Source organism: Staurois parvus, unplaced genomic scaffold, assembly GCF_062004578.1.
Source record: "Staurois parvus isolate SC_StPar_1 unplaced genomic scaffold, SC_StPar_1.0 ptg000126l, whole genome shotgun sequence".
Taxonomy (NCBI): domain Eukaryota; kingdom Metazoa; phylum Chordata; class Amphibia; order Anura; family Ranidae; genus Staurois; species Staurois parvus.
In genome coordinates, this window is record NW_028317922.1 from 3224067 (window position 1) to 3244048 (window position 19982).

A 19982-nucleotide genomic window follows, 5' to 3' on the forward strand; every position below is an offset into this window, starting at 1 on the left:
GACAGACAAAATTTTGTTTTATCCAGCTGTATTTACTTATAACATCCAAGTGAAAGACATAACACCAACATGTCAGAATATTAAAAAAAAAAAAATCAAAAACAGAATCGTTGAGTTGGAGAAAGGATCAGCCCCTTGTATCAGTATTTTGTTGAACGACCTTTTGCTTTAACCACTTGCCCTCCAGAGGATTTACCCCCCTTCCTGACCAGGCCATTTTTTGCATTACGGCGCTGCGTTACATTTACTGACAATTGCACGATCATGCAACGCTGCACCCAAATTAAATTTACGTCCTTTTTTCCCACAAATTGAGCTTTCTTTTGGTGGTATTTGATCGCCTGTGCATTTTTTATTTTTTGCACTATAAAAAAAAAGAATGAATAAATTAATTGGTTTACGTGAAAGTTATAGCGTTTACAAATGGCGGTAAGTATACTGGTATTTTTTATTTTTATTTTTACTAGTAATGGAGGCGATCAGCGACTTATAGTGGGACTGCTGGACTGCAGGACTGTGGCAGGCATTCTGACACTGGGGGGAACTGACTTGGTGTCACTAACATCCCTAGTGACACCAATACAGTGATCAGTGCTAATAAAAACCACTGACACAGTACTAATGGCACTGGGCAGGAAGGGGTTAACATCTGGAGCGATCAAAGGGTTAACTGTGTGCTGGATGTGTTTTACTATGGGGCTGTGTCTGTGTGCTTCACTGTAATCATACTGTGTACAGCCATCCAAAGCAGTGTGCTCGAGCTGACAGGGAGGAGAATTCTTTTGTTTACTAACAGTTCTCCTCCCCCATTGGAGATCCTCAGCAATCACTGGGCGCTGGCAAGTAATCACCGGCCGGGACCCGGTGATTGACAGCCGAGTGTGCCCCCTACCCGGAAATGCAAAATCATGCATATATACATGATTTTGCACACCTGTGCCGCCCAGTAGCAATATATCTGCTATAGGGCAGACGGGAAGTGGTTAATTGCAGGCTTTAGTCTGTTGGGATGTCTTTACTAACTTTGCACATCTAGACTTGGCAATATTTGCCACTCTTCTTTACAGAACTGCTCAAGTTCAGTTAAATTTGATGGTGACAGTTTGTGGACTGCAGTCTTCAAGTCATTCCACAGATTTCAGTGGGGTTTAATTCTTGGCTCTGACTAGGCCATGCAAGGATATTCACCTTTTTTCTCCTTCAACCACTGTGTGATCATTTTTGCTGCTTGCTTTGGGTCATTGTCATGTTGGAAGGTAAACCTTCTTCCCATTCCCATTTGATGGTATTTTGTCCCATTCATTTTTCCTTCTATCCTGACAAGTAGTCCAGTTCCTGCTGCAGAGAAACACCCCCATAACAAGATATTACCACCTCCATGCTTTACTGTAGGAATGGTGTTATCTGGATGGTGAGCTGGATTGGATTTCCTCCAGACATATGGTTTAGTGCTGAGGCCAAATAATTCAATTTTAGTCTCATTTGACCATAACACCTTTTTCCATGTGGCCTAAGGATCTTCAAGGTGCGTTTTGGCAAAGCTCAGTTGTGACTGCATGTGGTCTTTTTTGAGGAGTGGCTTTTTTCAACCCTCCCATACAAGCCACATTCCTGTAGTTCCTGCAACTGCTTTAGAGTTGCTGCAAGGCTCTTAGTACCCTTCTGACCAGTTTCCTCCTGGCTATTTCATCCGGTTAGGAGAGATGTCCTGATCCAGGGAGGGTCTGTGTTGTAACAAATACATTCCACTTTCTTAATAATATACTTCAATGTGCTTCTAGGCATTGATAAAGCCTTTGAATTGTTTTTGGATCCATCTCCTGACTTGTGCCTGTCCACAACTTTATCCCAGAGATCTTTTGATAGTGCCTTGCTACCCATAGTTGATTGTTTTTGCTACAGTTGCACTACCAGGAACTGAAATGCTCTTTTCATGCTGAGTTAATCAAAAAGGCCACAGCTGATCACAGTTGAAAGTAAAATGGCTTTGTGTGCCATTGAGAAGGTGATTTTAGGAGGGAGGAATCTATAATTCTAATTTAAAAAAAAAATATTTCTGACATGTTGGTGTTATATCTTTCACTTGGATGTTATAAGAGTAAATACAGCTGGATAAAACAACAACTGTGTCTGTCTTCATTTCAGGCTGTAAAGCAACAAAATGTGATTATTTTAAAGGGGGGGGGGATTCTTTTCTATACCCACTGTAGCTATATTTGACAATCTAATATAAGCTTAGCTCAAAATTTCTTCTTTCATGTTGTGATTGCTGCCTCTCGAGGTGCTTATCATGACCCTCTTTATGTACCCTCAGCCTTTTGTACTCTACAGCAAAGGTTTCTATGAAACTTGCTTAATAGCCTAGAAATAGTTTCAAGAAATGACAGGCACACTAAGGTTATAATGGTTGCATTGAAATGTTTTACTAATTAAATATAGCTGGAAGCACAATATCCTCAAACTCTTCCAGTAGACTTACTGCAATAACACCTTCATTCCTCAAGCTGCTGCAGGTATAATCTCCAGAATGCACTCTGCTTTCTACCCCAGAAGACTACATTCTTCTGGGGTAGAAAGCAGAGTGCATTCTGGCACTCTGCTTTCTACCCCAGAAGAATGTAGTCTAAACCAAAGTTCTCAAATAGCAGTACATGCTACTTGTATACTTATTATTATTATATAGGATTTATATATCGCCAATAGTTTGTGCAGCACTTTACAAAATGAAGGTAGACATTACAGTTACAATACAATTTGGTACAAGAGGAAACAGAGAGCCCTGCTCGTTAGAGCTTACAATCTAGGAGGAAGGGTTGAGTGATACAAAAGGTAATAGCTGTGGGGAATGAGCTGATGGAGGATATAAAAGGCAGTTTACTAGTTAGAAGCAGCATAGGCTTCTTGTTTGTTGTAATTCGCTTGAAAGGTCTACTTACTGTAACTGAAGATCTACGTTATTGTCTAATAAAAGGGTACAAAAAAACAGCTACAATATGTAATGTTTAATATGTATGCAAATATTGTGAAATATCACTCTTGCTGTGTGTTTGGCTGTATCCTACTATCTCCATTTACAATCAAGACGAATACAGTGTATTTGTACACCAGTTCCCAAACACGCTATAGCTGAAGGGCGGCTACAGCTCGGTTGTATGGTTCTGGGACGACGTCCATGGACGTCATTTCAGAACACGCCCCCTTCGCGCCCCCAGCGGCACGCACCCGGCGCTGCTGGTGATCGCTGTATCCTACAGACACAGTTGATCACGTCATATGGTAAACGGCGAATCACGGCGTCCTTTTACCACATGATCAGCTGTGTCCAATGACACACCAGTTCACCGGGTAAATACAGTTGCCGGTTATTGGCTGTAGTTTCCTCACGCTGTCATAGCGTGAGGAAAGTACTGCGGAGAACCGGCAATTGTCAGCGAAGAGATCGGCACTGATTATCAGCTCCCTAATGATCAGTGCCCAGCAGTGCCGCCCACCTGTGCCATCCACCTGTGCCCATCAGTGCCACCCACCTGTGCCCTGCAGTGCCACCCACCTGTACCCATCAGTGCCACCCACCTGTACCCATCAGTGCCACCCACCTGTGCGCAGCAGTGCCGCCTATCAGTGCAACATCATCAGTGCCAGCTCATCAGTGCTGCCTATCAATGTCGCCTATCAGTGCCTCCTATCAGTGCCCATCAGTGCTGCCTATCCGTGCCACCTCATCAGTGTCCATCAGTGCTGCCTATCAGTGCAGCCTCATCAATGCACATCAGTGAAGGAAAGAAATTACCTGTTTGCAACATTTTATAATAGAAACAAAGAACATTTTTTCCCCCAAATGTTTTGTTCTTTTTTTGTTTATAGTGCAACAAATAAAAAACCCAGTGGTGATTAAATACCACCAAAAGAAAGCTACGTGTGTGAAAGAAATGATAAAAATTTCATCTGGGTAAAATGTTGCATGACCGCACAATTGTCATTCAAAGTGTGACAGCGCTGAAAGCTGAAAATTGGCCTGGGCAGGAAGGGGGTATAAGTGCCCAGTAGGCAAGTGGTTAAAAACTGCATTTTGTATTTACTCGGGTTATCTTTGTGTAATATTAACATTTGTTTTATGATCTAAATCATTTAGGTGTGACAAATATGCAGAAAAAAAAGCAAAAAAGGGGGGAGGGGGAAATACTTTTTCACAGCAGTGTATATAATCTCTGGAATATTTTTTCCATTACAATTAAATGCGGGCATTAGTAGAAGTATCTCAGCTCCATAGCTGCATAGCATTCATCCTATTTGATACAGGAAATATAGGAAATAGAAATAACTTAGAAGGATTAAACACGCTAAACCCTTTTGTGCATACTGAAGTTTTATACTTTCATATTTTCTTCTAAAAGTTAGTTGCCTCAAAACCAAACTTTCAGTTATTGCTGTGGGGAAATCCATTTCTAGGTTTGTGAGAAAAGTATATTAAAAGTAATGGTGATTTATGGTTGCTGTAGGTCTGTCCATCACTCAGGCAGCAGACTATGCTCCTAGATATGTGTCTCTTTTTTGCTGTGTGCGGGTCTCACAATTTATTCTTCTCTGAATCTGGTCTCATGGCTATAAATTGCAGATCAGACAAAAAAAGCAACACAGGAGAGCAGAAGCATTGCTTATGTTTTGCGTGAATTTAAGTGGTACACTGCAATCTATGCCAGGTAGACAGATATGAGTAATGTTTAATGAATAAATCTTTTCATATTGGAAAGAATATGCATTGATATGCAAGCTTCCTGTTAGAATTAAAATCAGTAAAAGCTTGTGCCACAAACAGATTTTTTTCCAAAAGATTACAGTTGAACCAGTGGAAGTAAACACTCTTACTTTAGGAGATACACAGAAAGTTTTTGGCAAAACAGCCCTGTAGCAAATACTTAGATTAGATTACGGGGCAAACATAACATAGCACAAAGTGAATTGATTGGATATTATAGCATACTGTCATAAAATATGTGATCATGTGATCTTTACCTTTTTAAAAGTTTGTTATTGGTTAGTTTGTTGATAGTCTTTCATTTGAAGATTTGTAGACTTGTAAAACACACTCCCTCCTCGGCCAGATCCACCACCCAAGCCCCAAGAAAAAATGGTAATTCCAGGTACAGGGCACACTGGTTACCCCCAGGCTCCTCCAATTCAGTAGCAGCTCATCTGCCAAAACCTGCTTTGTTCTTTGTAGTGTATGCTTTGCTGAGTAAAGTTGCTGCTTAAAGAATTAGTATGATTATGTTACTATTACATCCTACTTGATGTTTTAGTGTATTGTTGTGCCAGTGATGTTAGCTCCAAAAATGGAAGGTAGGTACAACCATGAAGAAATGACAAATTGTGATAGGTATCCCTGAAAAATGTTCCCTCTAATGGCTATTTGAGTAAAGAGATATGAATAGCATGCCTACTTGTGGGCAGTGTGGAGCATCCTTCCTGACTACTCCAGGTGGCAAACCCACGGGCTCTAGGACTCTAGGCAGTGGACAGGGTCACTTGCCCTGCACATGGAGTACCTTTCCATGTGTGCATGCACTCATCAATGCCTGGGACCAGGAGGAGGTTGTGTTTAGGTGAAAAAAACCTTATGGCGGCCCCCAAAATATATGGCACTACCACATGGCTGCCCAAATAACACCACTGGTCCAACTATTTGCCGGTTCTTACTTTCCCCTCTGGGTCATGATAGACACCTTGACGTCTGTCTGCTTTCTATAACTTCCCTTTCCTTGGCTGCCCTCTATAAATAGGCCAAAACAATTAAACCCAATTTTTACACATACACTGAAGGTGTGGGACTCCTGCAAATATTCTGCGGGACTAATGTCTCCTCATGTACCTCTCCTTCAATTGTTTGATTGCCCCCTCTTTCCGACAGGGATGACAGACAAGCCTCCTTTCTCCTGGTGGATTTCCCACGGCTTTGAGACTATTCACTCAATGCTAACAGTGAAGGGATTGCGAACCTTTGCCCAATTCCAGGAAAATTAACATTTTCCCACTACTGAACTCTGTAGATACCTTTAGCTTCGCCATTTTATTGCAACTCTAGTGAAAAATCTTACTTACCCAAAGAACCTTACCAGATTTGAATCACTCTGCAAATCTTCCTCAACCATTTAGGGTACTCAGTCTATTCAAGACCACCAGAGAGAGGAATTGCCTTCTTACTGCACGCAATGGTCTTAGGACCTCAAGGAAACCCTATCATTGGAGCACGGGATACCGATTTGGCAAGCCACCTCAAAATGCTCCCAAAACATCCAGGCATTGGAAAATTCATACAAGGTTCTCACCCAGTGGTGTTTTACCCCTGTCCGCATATCCAAGTATGTTCCAGGATATAACCCCTCTTGTTTCAGGGGGTGTGCGCATATAGGAAACGTTCCATATTTGGTGGTCCTGCCCAAAAGCTTACCGCTTGTGGACTAGTGTATATAACTTGATTAATTCAGTCACTCATGTCAACTTGTGGAAAAACCCAAGCAAAGCTCCCCTTCACAGACCATTACAAGAGATCCCAGATCAAATCTAGGATATTGATTGAGTTCTTCTTCATGGCAACCAGACAAACCATAGTGGGTGCTTGGAAATCTCCAACACTCTCTTTTAAAAAAGTGAAATCTAGAATACAGGGTATCTTCATTAATTAAAAATTGACAACGGTATTGAGGGGCAAGCATGACTGGTTTCTGTCAATTTGGCAGCCCTGGCTTGATTACCAACCAGTCTCTAGCTTTACAACTAGTCTAGTGCATATGTAACTAGCATTTCCATCACACTGTCCACCTTTATACAGACTTCCCTCCAACATCCCCCCACGGCAAGAAAAACATCCCATCCTCTTCTATCCTCCCTTCACCTTACTTTGTTTTTCTTGATATTCCTTTGTGAGCCCTCTGGATCCTGTTTCCTATAACTCATGTGAGGACCCTTTCTCTTTGCTTTTTTCAAATTTTGACCTCAGCAGCCCACCATCATTGATACACGTACTCTGGTCTGGTGTTTACGGTTAAACAACCAACTCGCATGTTTTTAAAATCAATCCCTTTTTCATTATCATTTTTTTTTATATTAAAACACCAGGCGTGTTTACCAATCTACCTGGAGAGTTGCACGCTGTGCAACCTCAGCTATCAGATATAGGATAGGCGACCTTATCATTGTAGTTATGAACCATAATGACAACCCCTTTGCCAAGCTACTTTTGTCTGCGACCCCTGCGTGGGTCAATGTTATTTCATTTTATTTTTCTCAAAACTATATTGTATTCACTAATGTTTACTTTTGTTACACCCGTGTATGTGCTACTTTGATATGCCAATAAAGCTTTTTTGGTACTAGAAATCATTTTTAGGTCTGAAGGAACCCCTGCTAAAGTTAATTCTCTATGGGTCAGTGGGAAGAATGCCCCCTTTACATTAGTGGTCAGAATGCTTCCCTTCCCAACAGCTAAAAAAGATAATTGGTGCACTGCTGCTTGATCTATCAAGTGCCTATGAACCCAAAACTATGCAGTTGGGAGATCGGTCAGCCACAACTGGCCCCCCACCAGAACACTCGGATCAATGGCCGAGAGCGCTTATCGGGAGCCGACTTTTTCTGTCATGCCCCTTCGACTGAAGGCAGACGGCTTCTGTCGGACCGGCTACCCTACACACAGGCCTAATCTCATTCGGTTTCTATTGAACAAGCCAATGCTGCCTGACACTCGGCCCATGTGTAATAGGCTTTAATGTATTGTCACTAAACAAGGCTGATAACAAGGCAAGCATAAAATTAAATTAACAATGGTAGTAATGCATAAACAGTAGAAAGGCCTCCTTGCTGAGCAGTAAAATGCTTATTCCACCCAATACTGGAACTATACTGCCAGAGTGCATAAATGACAGTTATGTTAATTCTTGTCTGACTGGGTAAGCACTGTCTGTAGAAAAAAAAATGTTAGAAAGGAGAATGTGGTATACCTAAAGTCATTGCAATCCCTCACCTTGTAAAACAATAAACTTAGTGTAAAATAGAAATGAAACGCAAAACATTATATAACATTATAAATAGTCTTTTTCACCTTTTGATATGTGACCACATTCCTTCTGTTCTCAGCTGCATAAGAGCTAGGGGAGGAGAAACAGCAGTCCAATGATCTTCTCAGTGAATGGCTGTGCAGCGGGGGAGTTGTCAAGTTGTCAGGACAAGTGCAGGAGAACACGTTCTCCTGCATAATATGGTCAGTTTGTGATAGGAAACAGAGGAACTGGCAGGAACACCAGGGATTTCACACATAGGAAGCAATAGAAAGAGAATAGGATTATTTTTCATACAAGTACATGATATGATGAGCACATATCAGGAATATGAAATGCTGTGTTTACATATTCTTTACTATTTTGTCTCTTGTGACTCTAACGGTGTGAATGATGGCCAACGGGCCTTCTCACCAGTTCTTGCAGTGCAGCTGAGAGCTTTCGCAATAGAATGGGGGCTCCCTGTTCTTTATCTCTCTCTCTAGGATGCATCCAGAGTCTGCCTGTGGGAAGCAGAGGGTGAAAGGACACTCTGGTCTCCCTGAAGCTATGGTGCCATGCAATCACGTGATCTGTGCTGCATGGCCCAGGGTGTCCCTGTTCCTGGGCTTCCGGTTCAGTCCCGCTGGTCTGGCCTCTCAGCAGTCTGACAATAGGCTGCAGATCTGCACTCATTGGTTCCCACGGTGCCAAAAAAAGCAAGGTTTCCTGGGCAGTTCAGTAAAAAGCCATCTCACCATTCCCCCTGCTTCTTAGTGCCTTTTGGGAACTGTAATGTGAAGAGTCCATAGGCCCCACTGTATGGATGCTGTCTCACACTACAACTTCCATGGTTTTCAACGCTCTGCATTGAACTCTATGGGCTGGCTTGCCTATGGCTTTCCCCCTGCTGGCTGGAGGGGATAGTGCATCATCACAGTAGAGAGTGGAGCAACAAAGCACATTGTGGTTGATTTACAAAAGGGAAAAATAATGTGCACTTTGCAAAGTGTAGTTGTACTCTGCAAGAGCAGTTGCTACAGAGCTTAGTAAATGAGTAGAAGCTCTGCTGCCTTCTATCAGCCAACCATGTACAAGCAAAAATGCTGTTTTTTTAATTTTACTTTCATGTGATTGGATATTCTTTGCAAAGTGAATCTTTATCTCATTTACTAAACTCCAGAGCAGCTGCCCTTGCAAAGTGCACAGTCTATTTGCTTTTAGTAAATCAACCTCATTGCCTCCTTTTTCATGTTGTTGTAGCCAAGCACAAGCAAGTGTAGGCTACACAGACATAAAAAAAGGAACATTTGTAGAGGGATACAGATCCAGAAGAGTGAAAAGTAGGATCTGCTTATAGCTACTGTATATAATATGGCTTAGATGTGTGCACATATATATATATACAAGCTGTACTGTAAAATGAGGTAAGTCACTTTGCTTTTTGATTCTTAGAACCAACAGATCCAAATCATCTGGCAAAAGTCTCTTTTGCATCGGTCTGCAGCAGCAAATTTAGCCCATTTATGTCTAACTGTCATGGCTAAAAATAAATGTTTACTGGGCACTGGTCTCAAAGCCTGAAGTCATATATATAGATTTACAGCATTGCAGTATATATAGTACAGTTGTAAGTAGTTATAAATCGGTGCATATTTTATATCCAGAGATGTAACAATATGTTTCTGCACATATAGCGCTCTGCTGCTTAGTGGCAGTGTCTTGGTATGCAGCCATGATCACTCAAGAGTTCTTCAATCCTCTCTACCTTGGAATGAAGTAAGCAATTTATATTTTACATTGTCTTTATACACTGCTCAAACAAATTAAAGGAACACTTTGAAAACACATCAGATCTCAATGGGGAAAAATATGCTGGATATCTATACTCATATGGACTGGGTAATGTGTTAGGAACCTAGGATGCCACATCGTTTGATGGAAATGAAAATATCAACCTACAGAAGACTGAATTCAAAGACACCCTGAAAGTCAACTTGAAAAAATGATGCAGCAGGCTAGTCCATTTTGCTGAAATTTCATTGCAGCAACTCAAAATGCTACTTAGTAGTTTGTATGGCCCCACGTGCTTGTATGGATGCCTGACAACATCGGGTCATGCTCCTAATGAGATGACGGATGGTGTCCTGGGGTATTTCCTCCCAGATCTGGACCAGGGAATCACAGAGCTCCTGGACAGTCTGAGGTGCAACCTGACGGTGTCGGATGGACCAACACATTTCCCAGAGGTGTTCTATTGGATTGTGTGGCCTGTAGAGGTCTATGTGTCCCTCCATGGATAAGCCTCCCCAGACCATCACTGACCCACCACCAAAACAGTCATGCTGAACGATGTTACATGCAGCATAACATTCTCCATGGCTCCTCTAGACCCTTTCACGTCTGTCACATGTGCTCAGGATGAACCTGCTGTCAACTGTGAAAAGCACAGGGTGCCAGTGGAGGACCTGACAATTCTGGTGTTCAATGGCAAATGCCAATCAAGCTCTATGCTGCAGGGCAGTGAGCACAGGGCCCACTAGAGGACGTCGAGCCCTCAGGCCACCCTCATGAAATCTGTTTCTGATTGTTTGGTCAGAGACAATCACACCAATGGCCTGCTGGAGGTCATTTTGTAGGGCTCTGACAGTGCTCATCCTGTTCCTCCTTACACAAAGGAGCAGAAACCAGTCCTGCTGATGGGTTAAGGACCTTCTACGGCCCTGTCCAGCTTTCCTAGAGTGACTGACTGTCTCCTGGAATCTCCTCCATGCTCTTGAGACTGTTCTGGGAGACACAGCAAACCTTCTGGCAATGGCACATATTGATGTGCCATCCTGGAGGAGTTGGACTGCCTGTGAAACCTCTGTAGGGTCCAGGTATCGCCTCATGCTACCAGTAGTGACACTGAACCTAGCCAAATGCAAAACTAGTGAAAAACAGTCATAAAAGATGAGTAAGGGGAAAAAATGACAGTGGCCTTCACCTGTAAAACCATTCCTATCTTGGGGATCGTCTCATTCTTGCCCATGTAGTGCACCTGTTGTTAATTTCATTAACAACAAAGCAGTTGAAACTGATTAACATCCCCCTCTGCTACTTAACTAACCAGATCAATTTTTAATTTTTAATTAACTTGATGCTATACTTTGATTAAAAAGTGTTCCTTTAATATTTTTGAGCAATATAGTTATCCTCTGTTTTAAAATATAGCGAGTAATAATCTAATTTGCAGTGAATAAAAAAATATTTAAATTGCATGTGTTGCAAAGAATATCATTTTTCTGATGTGACAGACATTATATTACGCTCCTTCAGGGGTGGGAATGAACAAACGAATAAACAAAGGAATGGTCAAGGTTCACATCAGAAAAGAGATATATGGATCTACCTACTGTACACAGAAATCAATTCAAAATACTGTATTTACCGGTTCTGCATCTGCGCACTTCATTATGTAATATGATAGGTTATCATATATTTCTGATGCTTACTTAAAATTCATATACAGCCAAAACCTTTTTTTTCCTTTTTGAGTTTTACATAAAAAAATCAGTCTATTTGTTTTCATCTGTGCCCTAATCAGTAGACTCATTTCCCATCCTAGAAACACCACACAAAACAAGGGGACATTTTTAGAAAGTTAACAGAACCCACCTTAAAGAACTGTGACATAAACAGATGCTGACATTGGAGGATTTTACCTCACTGCTGTTATGACAACTCAACATTTTTGGATTTCTCATCTTTTTTTTTAATTCTTTATTTACCTTTATTTTCTTTTACCTTTACCTTTATTTTCTTTTATTTTTCAAAGTACAAAAGGGATTTCACAATCAGAAATAGAAACAAAGCAAAGAAAGAGCAGTCAATGAGCCATGTTGTCCCATGAACCAAATGTATAAATATACAAGCACAAAAAAAAAAAGCTGAGACAAGGGCAACAGCCCCATGGTGATTAATGGTATCCACACCATACATATTTCTAATTATTTTTGCACCAGAACAAACAGAGGGGTGAAAATTCTCACCTGGGATGTAGTCAGCAATAAAAAAACTGTCAAAGGATCTAACCTTTCCCCATATTAGCCTTTACATACATTTAAAGTAAACCTTTCATGAGAGAACTTCAAGGACTGCTATTGGTCAGTGACCAAAAATACTGAAGCACGGAAGTCAACAAAGCAGTCAGGCAACTAACATTTTTTCGAAATAGAGGCTAGGAATGGCGGCTTTCCTATTTCTCCCATGACAGCTGTACTTTAAACCACAGCAGACCAACATTTTATTAGGGAGCAGACTATTCTAATAAATACATGACATTCCAATTCAAATTATACTTAAAGACAAAGCTTTGTTTTTTTGTTTCAGATAGTGTCTGTGTCCCCACTGGAGAGATTTATCCTCTTTATTTATCCTGGTGACCATTGTCTCAGGTCCAGAAAGTGATGGGATGTCCAAAATTTTACAGTTTTCACTGTAACAGAAATAGAGGGGAAATATTCCAACGCAGATACTTATTGACTACTATTCAAACAGGAATTTACCCTAATTTTGTAAAGTCTTCCCTTAGTGTCGCCAGGATGGAAAATAAAGGGAAATCACAATTTAATGATATCCGGGAGTCAAAATATCTACAAGACTGTCAATCTAGTCTTGAGTTTAGCTCCTCTATACATTTGTTTCCATTACAACAAGCGCAGACTCTGTGGAACATCTAACAAAATTTTAATCTGATTTCTTTATATTGTTTGCAATTCACAATTGAAATGTAAACTTGATGTTTTCTAAACCTTTCTTAGGCTCCATGTACACGAGCCTACCGTGACCGACGGCAGCGGGAAAACGCAAATCATGGCAAAACCACGGCAACCGCGGTACATTGTTTTTGCAGTGGTTTTGCCGCATTTTGCATTGTCCCGCGGTCGGCGGTCAAATCATTCCTATCCTGAATGCAATTCTTCTGCATTCAGGAGAGGAAGGTTTAACCTCACCTAAATGCGGCAGCTCCTAAACTCTGCTAATACCCAATGTGTACATGGACACATAGGCTTTTATGGAGTTGAGTTTAGGAACTTTGGCAAAAAAATGCCAAAAGCTCCTAAACTCGAGTTTAGGAGCTGCTCATGTACATGAGCCCTTAAACTCAATAAACATGTTTCAATTTATTGAAAATGAAAGTGAAGGTAAATCTACCCAATCAACAATTGGAACAGATAGCAAAAACAAAAAAACCCTTGACAGGGGTTTAAAAAAGTTTTGGTATTGCATATTGTATTTAACTGTTGACATATAATGGTAGATTTACTATAGGTGGAGCACTCAGAACCTGGTGCAGCTCTGCATGGTAGCCAATCAGCTTCTAACTTCAGTTTGTTCAATTAAGCTTTGGCAATAAATCTGGAAGCTGATTGGGTTCTATGCAGAGTTTCATCAGATCTTGCATGCTCCAGTTTTAGTAAGTCAACTCCATAGTATTTACATTGCACTAAACAGTGACACATTCTGCCAAGTCCAATTTTGTCACCACTGTTTGTATATTTCACCATCTCAGGTATGAGCTTGGCTCTGCTCTGTATATTGGATGGGCTGGATCTCTTCTGGCAATTCTTGGAGGTTCTTTTCTGTGCTGCTCATTCAAGAAGAAGCAAACACCTGTCAAAAAAGGGTATGTATCATTTATCATGGATACATAGAGAGGAAATAGTGGTCAAAAATCAGGAACAGTGTATAAGTCAAATATTTGATAGTGCTTGGAAGGTCCAGAGATGTCCAGGATTGTAGGACTAATTGCAGCTTATAAAAGAGTTTTGCCAGTTCACTGACCAGGGAGTCTCTTTCTTCATGCATTATGAATAATCGTTAGCAGACAACAGACACTGTATCCCTCTACCAAAGTGCTTTGGTCAAGACTGGGAGTACTGACTATAAAGGTTGTCAGACTTCTGAGAGCTATTACATTGTACATAGTAAAGGCCCTTGTTACAAGTACACCAGCAGGAAGTCATGACTTTATTAATGATGATTATGTTTTACCTGAACATTATAACTATTTCATTGCTTTCTTTATTCAGAATCTACAAACACAACTATTCAGGAGCACCAGACAGTGAATTCACCCAATTCAAAGAGAGGAAAGAAGGAGCTTCAATGGACAGAGCATATGTTTAACCTGCAATCCAGACTCCAAACTGTGTTTAGTTTCACTGTTTCAGTGACTTTATACTTTTTAATGTATGGTTCGATTTGTTAGGCACTATGGATATTAGAATTTGTTCTGTGTACATAAAATAGACAGAAATAAACAATGTCGAATAACTCAGTATATATTACAATTAGGTTTTTGTATAAATTGTCTTTGCTTGCCCAAGGGCTCATTGACACCAGCGAGGCACCTCAACGTGCACATTAATGCATGCTCGCTAGTGTGCATTGTGTGCACATGCTGTGATGACCTGTACAATGCATCACTATGCTCGCTTTTTTTTCCATTTTTTTAAAACTTTAATAAACATAACAGTTCATTAAAATCTATGTTTGGCAGTTCATTGTGATGGGATATAGTGCTTCGTAACAACCTGTGCTATGAAAAAAATTCAACATGTCTTACCTTTTTCAGCACACACCAGTGCATTGTGTTGGTGTAAACTGAAGCAATAGGACATAAAGCAAATTGTCTTGCCTGTGAACCAACCCTTATGTTTTGTAACCCCAAAAAATAAACGATCCTGCGCTAGGTGAACCTTAAAAAGGATAAGAAACTGCAGGACCAAAATTCACAATCCAGATACAAGTCATGCTAAACATAAAATAAAACCACATACAGGTGCACTGGCCCTTTAAATTGAATTTCCAATTATATGTGCAAATTTGACATTACTAATCTGTCATAAATGCATGTGTAAAAAAAGCAGTTCATAAACCGTCAAATAAACTGCTAAAAATGTAAACACATTCATAAAGTGCAATCTCACAAGTAGTGAAAAGTGCAATTGAGCAATAAATTACCAAACATAAATATAACAAAATAAAATAATAAAAAGTCCCAATTCATGAGAATCAAGCACAGAATTCATACAAGAGCAAAATGTATGAAATAAGTCCCCACAGATAGCCGGCTTCTGAGTGAACACACAGAGACAAGATCCTACCACAGAAAAAATGTGCCACAGGACAGCTCCACCAAAGGGTTGATAGGCTCCTTACTAAACAAATAGATCCCACACAGAGATCATTTAGCGCCTTGCTCTACATAGTATTGAAAAAACTGCTTCTTTTCAGCAATAGCACTTACATCATGCATAGACATCTCTGCATAACACAAAGCAAGTCCCGCCGGAGTCCCCTGACAGCTTGAAAACGCCCTGTTGGTGGGGCGAAATGCATTGACGCACTTCTGGTCTGCCGTCTTCTTGGCCTACGTCACTTCCGGTATTTGGAACGCATGCCGACTTTTGCGGTTAAAGCAGCCATTTTTGAGGTGGAAAGCTGGTCATCCTCTACAGTGATCCTTAAAGCGTGAGATCCCTATATTTACAATTTGGAAACTTGTTCCTTTGAAGCCTTTGAGGCTATTAAACAAGACCTGTTATTTTATTGAAACATGTGAGTGTCCTTATTCTATTGATTTATATGGTATTGAGTGGCAGTATTACACTATGTAGCCTTTCTTTCCTTGCACATTGAGGATTCCATGGAGAAGTAGAGTGGAGTCGATTGCTGTATCTAAGCAGGGTGAAGGTGATTTGAGTTCCTCCTGAGGGGCTATAGGATCCCTTATATCCTATGAGGCTTATTACTCACCTCCATCTGGTGAGTGCGGTCAATATTATTTTTCATGTGGTGATTAGGTGGAAGCACATTTTGGAACATTGTTTTGAAAATCCTTTTGGGAAAATAAGGACTTATGTTTGAAATATTATATATATATTTTTGCACGGACATTTATTTATTTGTGATTAGTTTTATGTATTTAATTTTTGCGCTGTTTTTTGTGTTATTTATTATTGGTGGTTTTCACTGGTGTACAGCTGCATAATTGTATACTTTCTTTGATTGGCGCTGGGATTTTTTTAGTATGCATGGTGACGTCACGTGTGTGGCCCCACCCCAACATGTGAATAATGAAGCAGTTTTTTTGATACAACTATACAATGGTAGTCCCTTCTTTGCTTGAAATCGATTCTAAAGGCTCAAGGTTTTTTACCTTCATGCATGTGCATGAAGGTAAAAAACCTTCTGTGTTCAGCGCCCACCACCTGCTTCCCCCCCAATCCTTACCTGATCCCTCTCTGATCCAGCGATGCTCACAATAGCCTCAGCTGTCTGGGGGCTTACCCTCCTCATTCACTGAGACAGAAGTGGGAGACCACTGGCTCTCTCTGCTGTCAGTCACAGCCAGTGAGCCAATGAGGAGGGAGTGGGGGAGACAGGGTTGAGCCACAGGTCTATGTGTCTTATGAGTGCATAGAGCAGCGGCTCAGCAGCAGCAAACAGCGGCAAGCGTATTACTCTGGGGGGCACTGCTCAAGGGGGAGGAGCCAGGAGCGCCGGTGGGGGACCCGAAAAGAACTGGATCGGGGCTGCTCTAAGCAAGACTACAGCACAGAGCAGACAAGTATGACATGTTTGTTATTTTGAAAAAAAAAAAGCGAAGCTTTTGTATTCCTTTAATCCTTTATACTGAGCACTCACATTCAGGACTTGGAAGGTGTCCTTCAGCTGGCCAGAGTATATAGAGCTGCAGGGCAGCAAGGCATGGCTCAATGATCTCCTTGCTTGCTCTTTAAATCCTCCAAATTTATTAATTCTCCATAAAAAACACAATGTTCAGACAGCAGATGTTAAAGTGAAACTAATGTCTTGTTTTTTTTTAAATAACAAGCATGTCATACTTACCTGCTCTGTGCAGTGGTTTTGCACACAGCAGCCTAGATCTTCAAATTCTTAGGTCCCCTGCTGGTGCTTATGGCTCCTCTTCCTGCCCGGTGCCCCCTGAGCAAGCAGCTTGCTATGGTGGCACCCTGAGCCGCAGCTTTGCTTGTCCATTCACGTGGCTCGGCCAAGACGGCAGTACAGGACCTAGGTTGTCACATATGAGCAATGGATTGCTGCAGGACAACGCTGGATCCATTGGGCAGAAAAGTATGTGAATCAAGGACAACACTGCATAACAAGTGAGAGGGAAAGTGAAATTTTCCAGCAACTATAAAATACTTTTAACTCATCTTTCAGACCAGTGTTTCTCAACCTTTTTTCATTCAAGGCATCCTTTAAAATTATGGCCAGTCCCAAGGCATCCTTTAAAATTATGGACAGTCCCGAGGCACCCTTTAAAATGATGCGAAGCCTTGAGGCACCCCATTCTAAAATAGGGTGCCTCAAGACTGTCCATCATTTTAAAAGGGCACCCCATTCTAAAATGTGAAAAGCTATTCTAATAGTTTTATATAACGCAGCAACATCCACACATGTAGGACATCCAAGGTGATTTATTCTTCCAAAGCAAATACATTTTTGCACACTGGTACTGTTCCAGTGATTTTCTTCTCCCTCAGTTTTTATCCATCACTAAGCTAATGTGACCCCGGCACTGAAAGAGAGGGGCAGGGGAGGGTCAAACTATGATACTGTGCAGGCAGCTGACATCCTCCTTATCAACTGATGATGTAATTGGTTGTCAAGACGCCAGCAGCTAGAAGGTCGTAATGGTGCACAATGAAAACCTGTGGCTTTGTGTAACTAAAATGCAGGTTTGTTCCGTCTGCTGGCTTGTATGTAACTTTTGGGCAATTTGTAGACATTTAGCCAAGGCACCCCTGAAGAAACCTCAAGGCACCCCAAGGTGCCTGGGCGCTCTGGTTTAGAAAGGCTGTTTTAGACAATGCACTGTAAATTTCGTTTGAAAATAAAACCTGCCTCTTTTCTTAAACTGCAGCCTAACCAACCTGCTTACCTACTGTCCTACCACTATACAATAATCATGGCTATTGTCTTTCAGATAATACACTCTAATGTTTATTTCCAGATCAAATCTGCTTCATCCAATCCTCTTAAATTGTGGCCTAATCAAACTGCTCAGTTACATTCCAGATACTATTAAAAACTTTTGTCTAATGTCTCTGAGATAATACACTCTAATTTGTAGTTCAAGATAAAATCTACCTAATTTCTCCCTCTTACATTGCAGCCTAACCAAGCTGCCTACATACTGTTCAGCCACTATACAATATTTGTAGTATTGTCTCTCAGGCAATACATTGTAATGCTTATTTTGACATAAAACCTGCCTAGTGCCACCTTCTTATATTGTGGCCTAAACAAGCTTCTTGCATTTTAATGAGTGTGCAGTAACGGGTTGGACAGATTTGGTCTAGCATGTGGTAAGATTCAAAGCAGGTTACAATCTTAGGGGGATCAATATCAATAAATGTAAGACTTACTCAGAGAGGTCTCTTTGTAGTGGCATTATATTTGTGGTAGCTAAGGGGCCAGTTAGTAATTTGTTATATTTGGGGCATCTGGGATAATTTAGGGAGGTACATGGTATGGCAAGGCAGTCTCTGTCTTCGGTTGTACATCAGAGTGTTTGTAGGATATGCAAGGGACCTGGATTGGAAGAACTCTATAAAGGTATAGTAGCTTAGGGTGTAGGGACATTTTCATTGCTGCCACTTGACCAAACCAAAAAATTAGTCAAGGTCGATAGGAGTGTTTTCAATTTCTGAAGAGAATGGTAATAAGATGTGAACAAGGTGTCATATGAGTTTGTAAAGTGAATCCCTAGCTAGGGGGAATGGGGCTTTGAAAATGAAAGGATTGCTTTATGGGATAGACTATGTCACAGGGTACAGAAAAATTAAGGGATTTTGACTGGGCATTAATATGATAGCTTACCTAATTGATCTAATAGATCTAGAAGGTTAAATAGATGTCATGGATTTGGTGATCAAATGCAGGGCATCATCAGCAAAAATGTTCAATTTGTCATGAGTTCCTGCTAATTAAAAGCTCAGAAAACTGAGATTCTCTACGATTAGGCAGGTTTTGAGGTGAAACGTGTTAGAACGAAGTGGTATCTCTAGGAGTGTTCCATGTATAAAGCAGGGACATGCTTGTGGATAAGCACCCAAAGTTTGGACCAAAACACTGCGGGGAGGATGTATGCACTTGACATGCACCTAGTGTTTTCTCATGCTTTGTACTAACTGTGGAAATATTACGGCTTGGGGTTGCTTTGCTGCCTCAGGGCTTGAGAAGCTTGCAGTCATCAAGTCAACTATGAATTCTGTATCATATCAAACTGTGCTTAATGAGAATATGAGGACATCTGTCAGCAAGTTGAAGTTAAACCAAAAACGGATCTTTTAACACAATAATGATCTGAAGCAAACTAGAAAATAGACAAATGAAAAGACTAAAAATAAGGAACAAGGGGTTATGGACTGGCCTCATCAAAGCCCTCAATTCAATACTATTGAAATGTTGTTGGGAAAATTGAAAGGTACAGTACATGCAAGGAAACCCACAAACATTGTGCAACTGAAGAAATTTTGCATTGAGAAGTGGTCACAAATTTTAATACAAAAAATAGTAGGCAGCTGTGCAAAGCAAGTTTATTCAAGTATTTCCCTTATATCTGTAGGTACTGATTGAATGATGATCTAATTTGCATGGGGTGTACTTTTTCATATGACTAAGTGTTTCCCATTGATGGACAGTGATCATAGGAGGAAACATGAGAGAAAGGGGTTTGGTCTGTATCAGGTGCATAGTATGAAATTGGAGGAGTTCTGTTAGTGGCATATATTGGCCCGGTGGGGTAACTGATTTCTGTTAAACAAATTGCCCTACTCATTTGGATCTAATCATGTCCCCTCTTGGTTTAATCAGATCAGAGGGATAGGGGGACCTTTTGTAAACATTTGCTATCTGCCCGAACAGATCAAA

The 19982-nt window shown here is 40.8% G+C and overlaps 1 protein-coding gene across 2 annotated transcripts in view; it reads left to right on the plus strand.

Annotated features, from left to right (window-relative positions):
- Positions 1 to 14563, plus strand: part of LOC149467021 (claudin-15-like) — a 75687-nt gene extending 61124 nt beyond the window's left edge. For both annotated transcript variants that reach the window (XM_089672355.1, XM_089672356.1), the window contains 3 exons: positions 9731 to 9812; positions 13588 to 13701; positions 14108 to 14563. In XM_089672355.1, coding sequence (XP_089528481.1) covers positions 9731 to 9812; positions 13588 to 13701; positions 14108 to 14204 — 293 coding nt within the window. In that variant the 3' untranslated portion in view covers positions 14205 to 14563. The remainder of the gene's footprint in view (positions 1 to 9730; positions 9813 to 13587; positions 13702 to 14107) is intronic.
- Positions 14564 to 19982: the final 5419 nt, after the last annotated feature.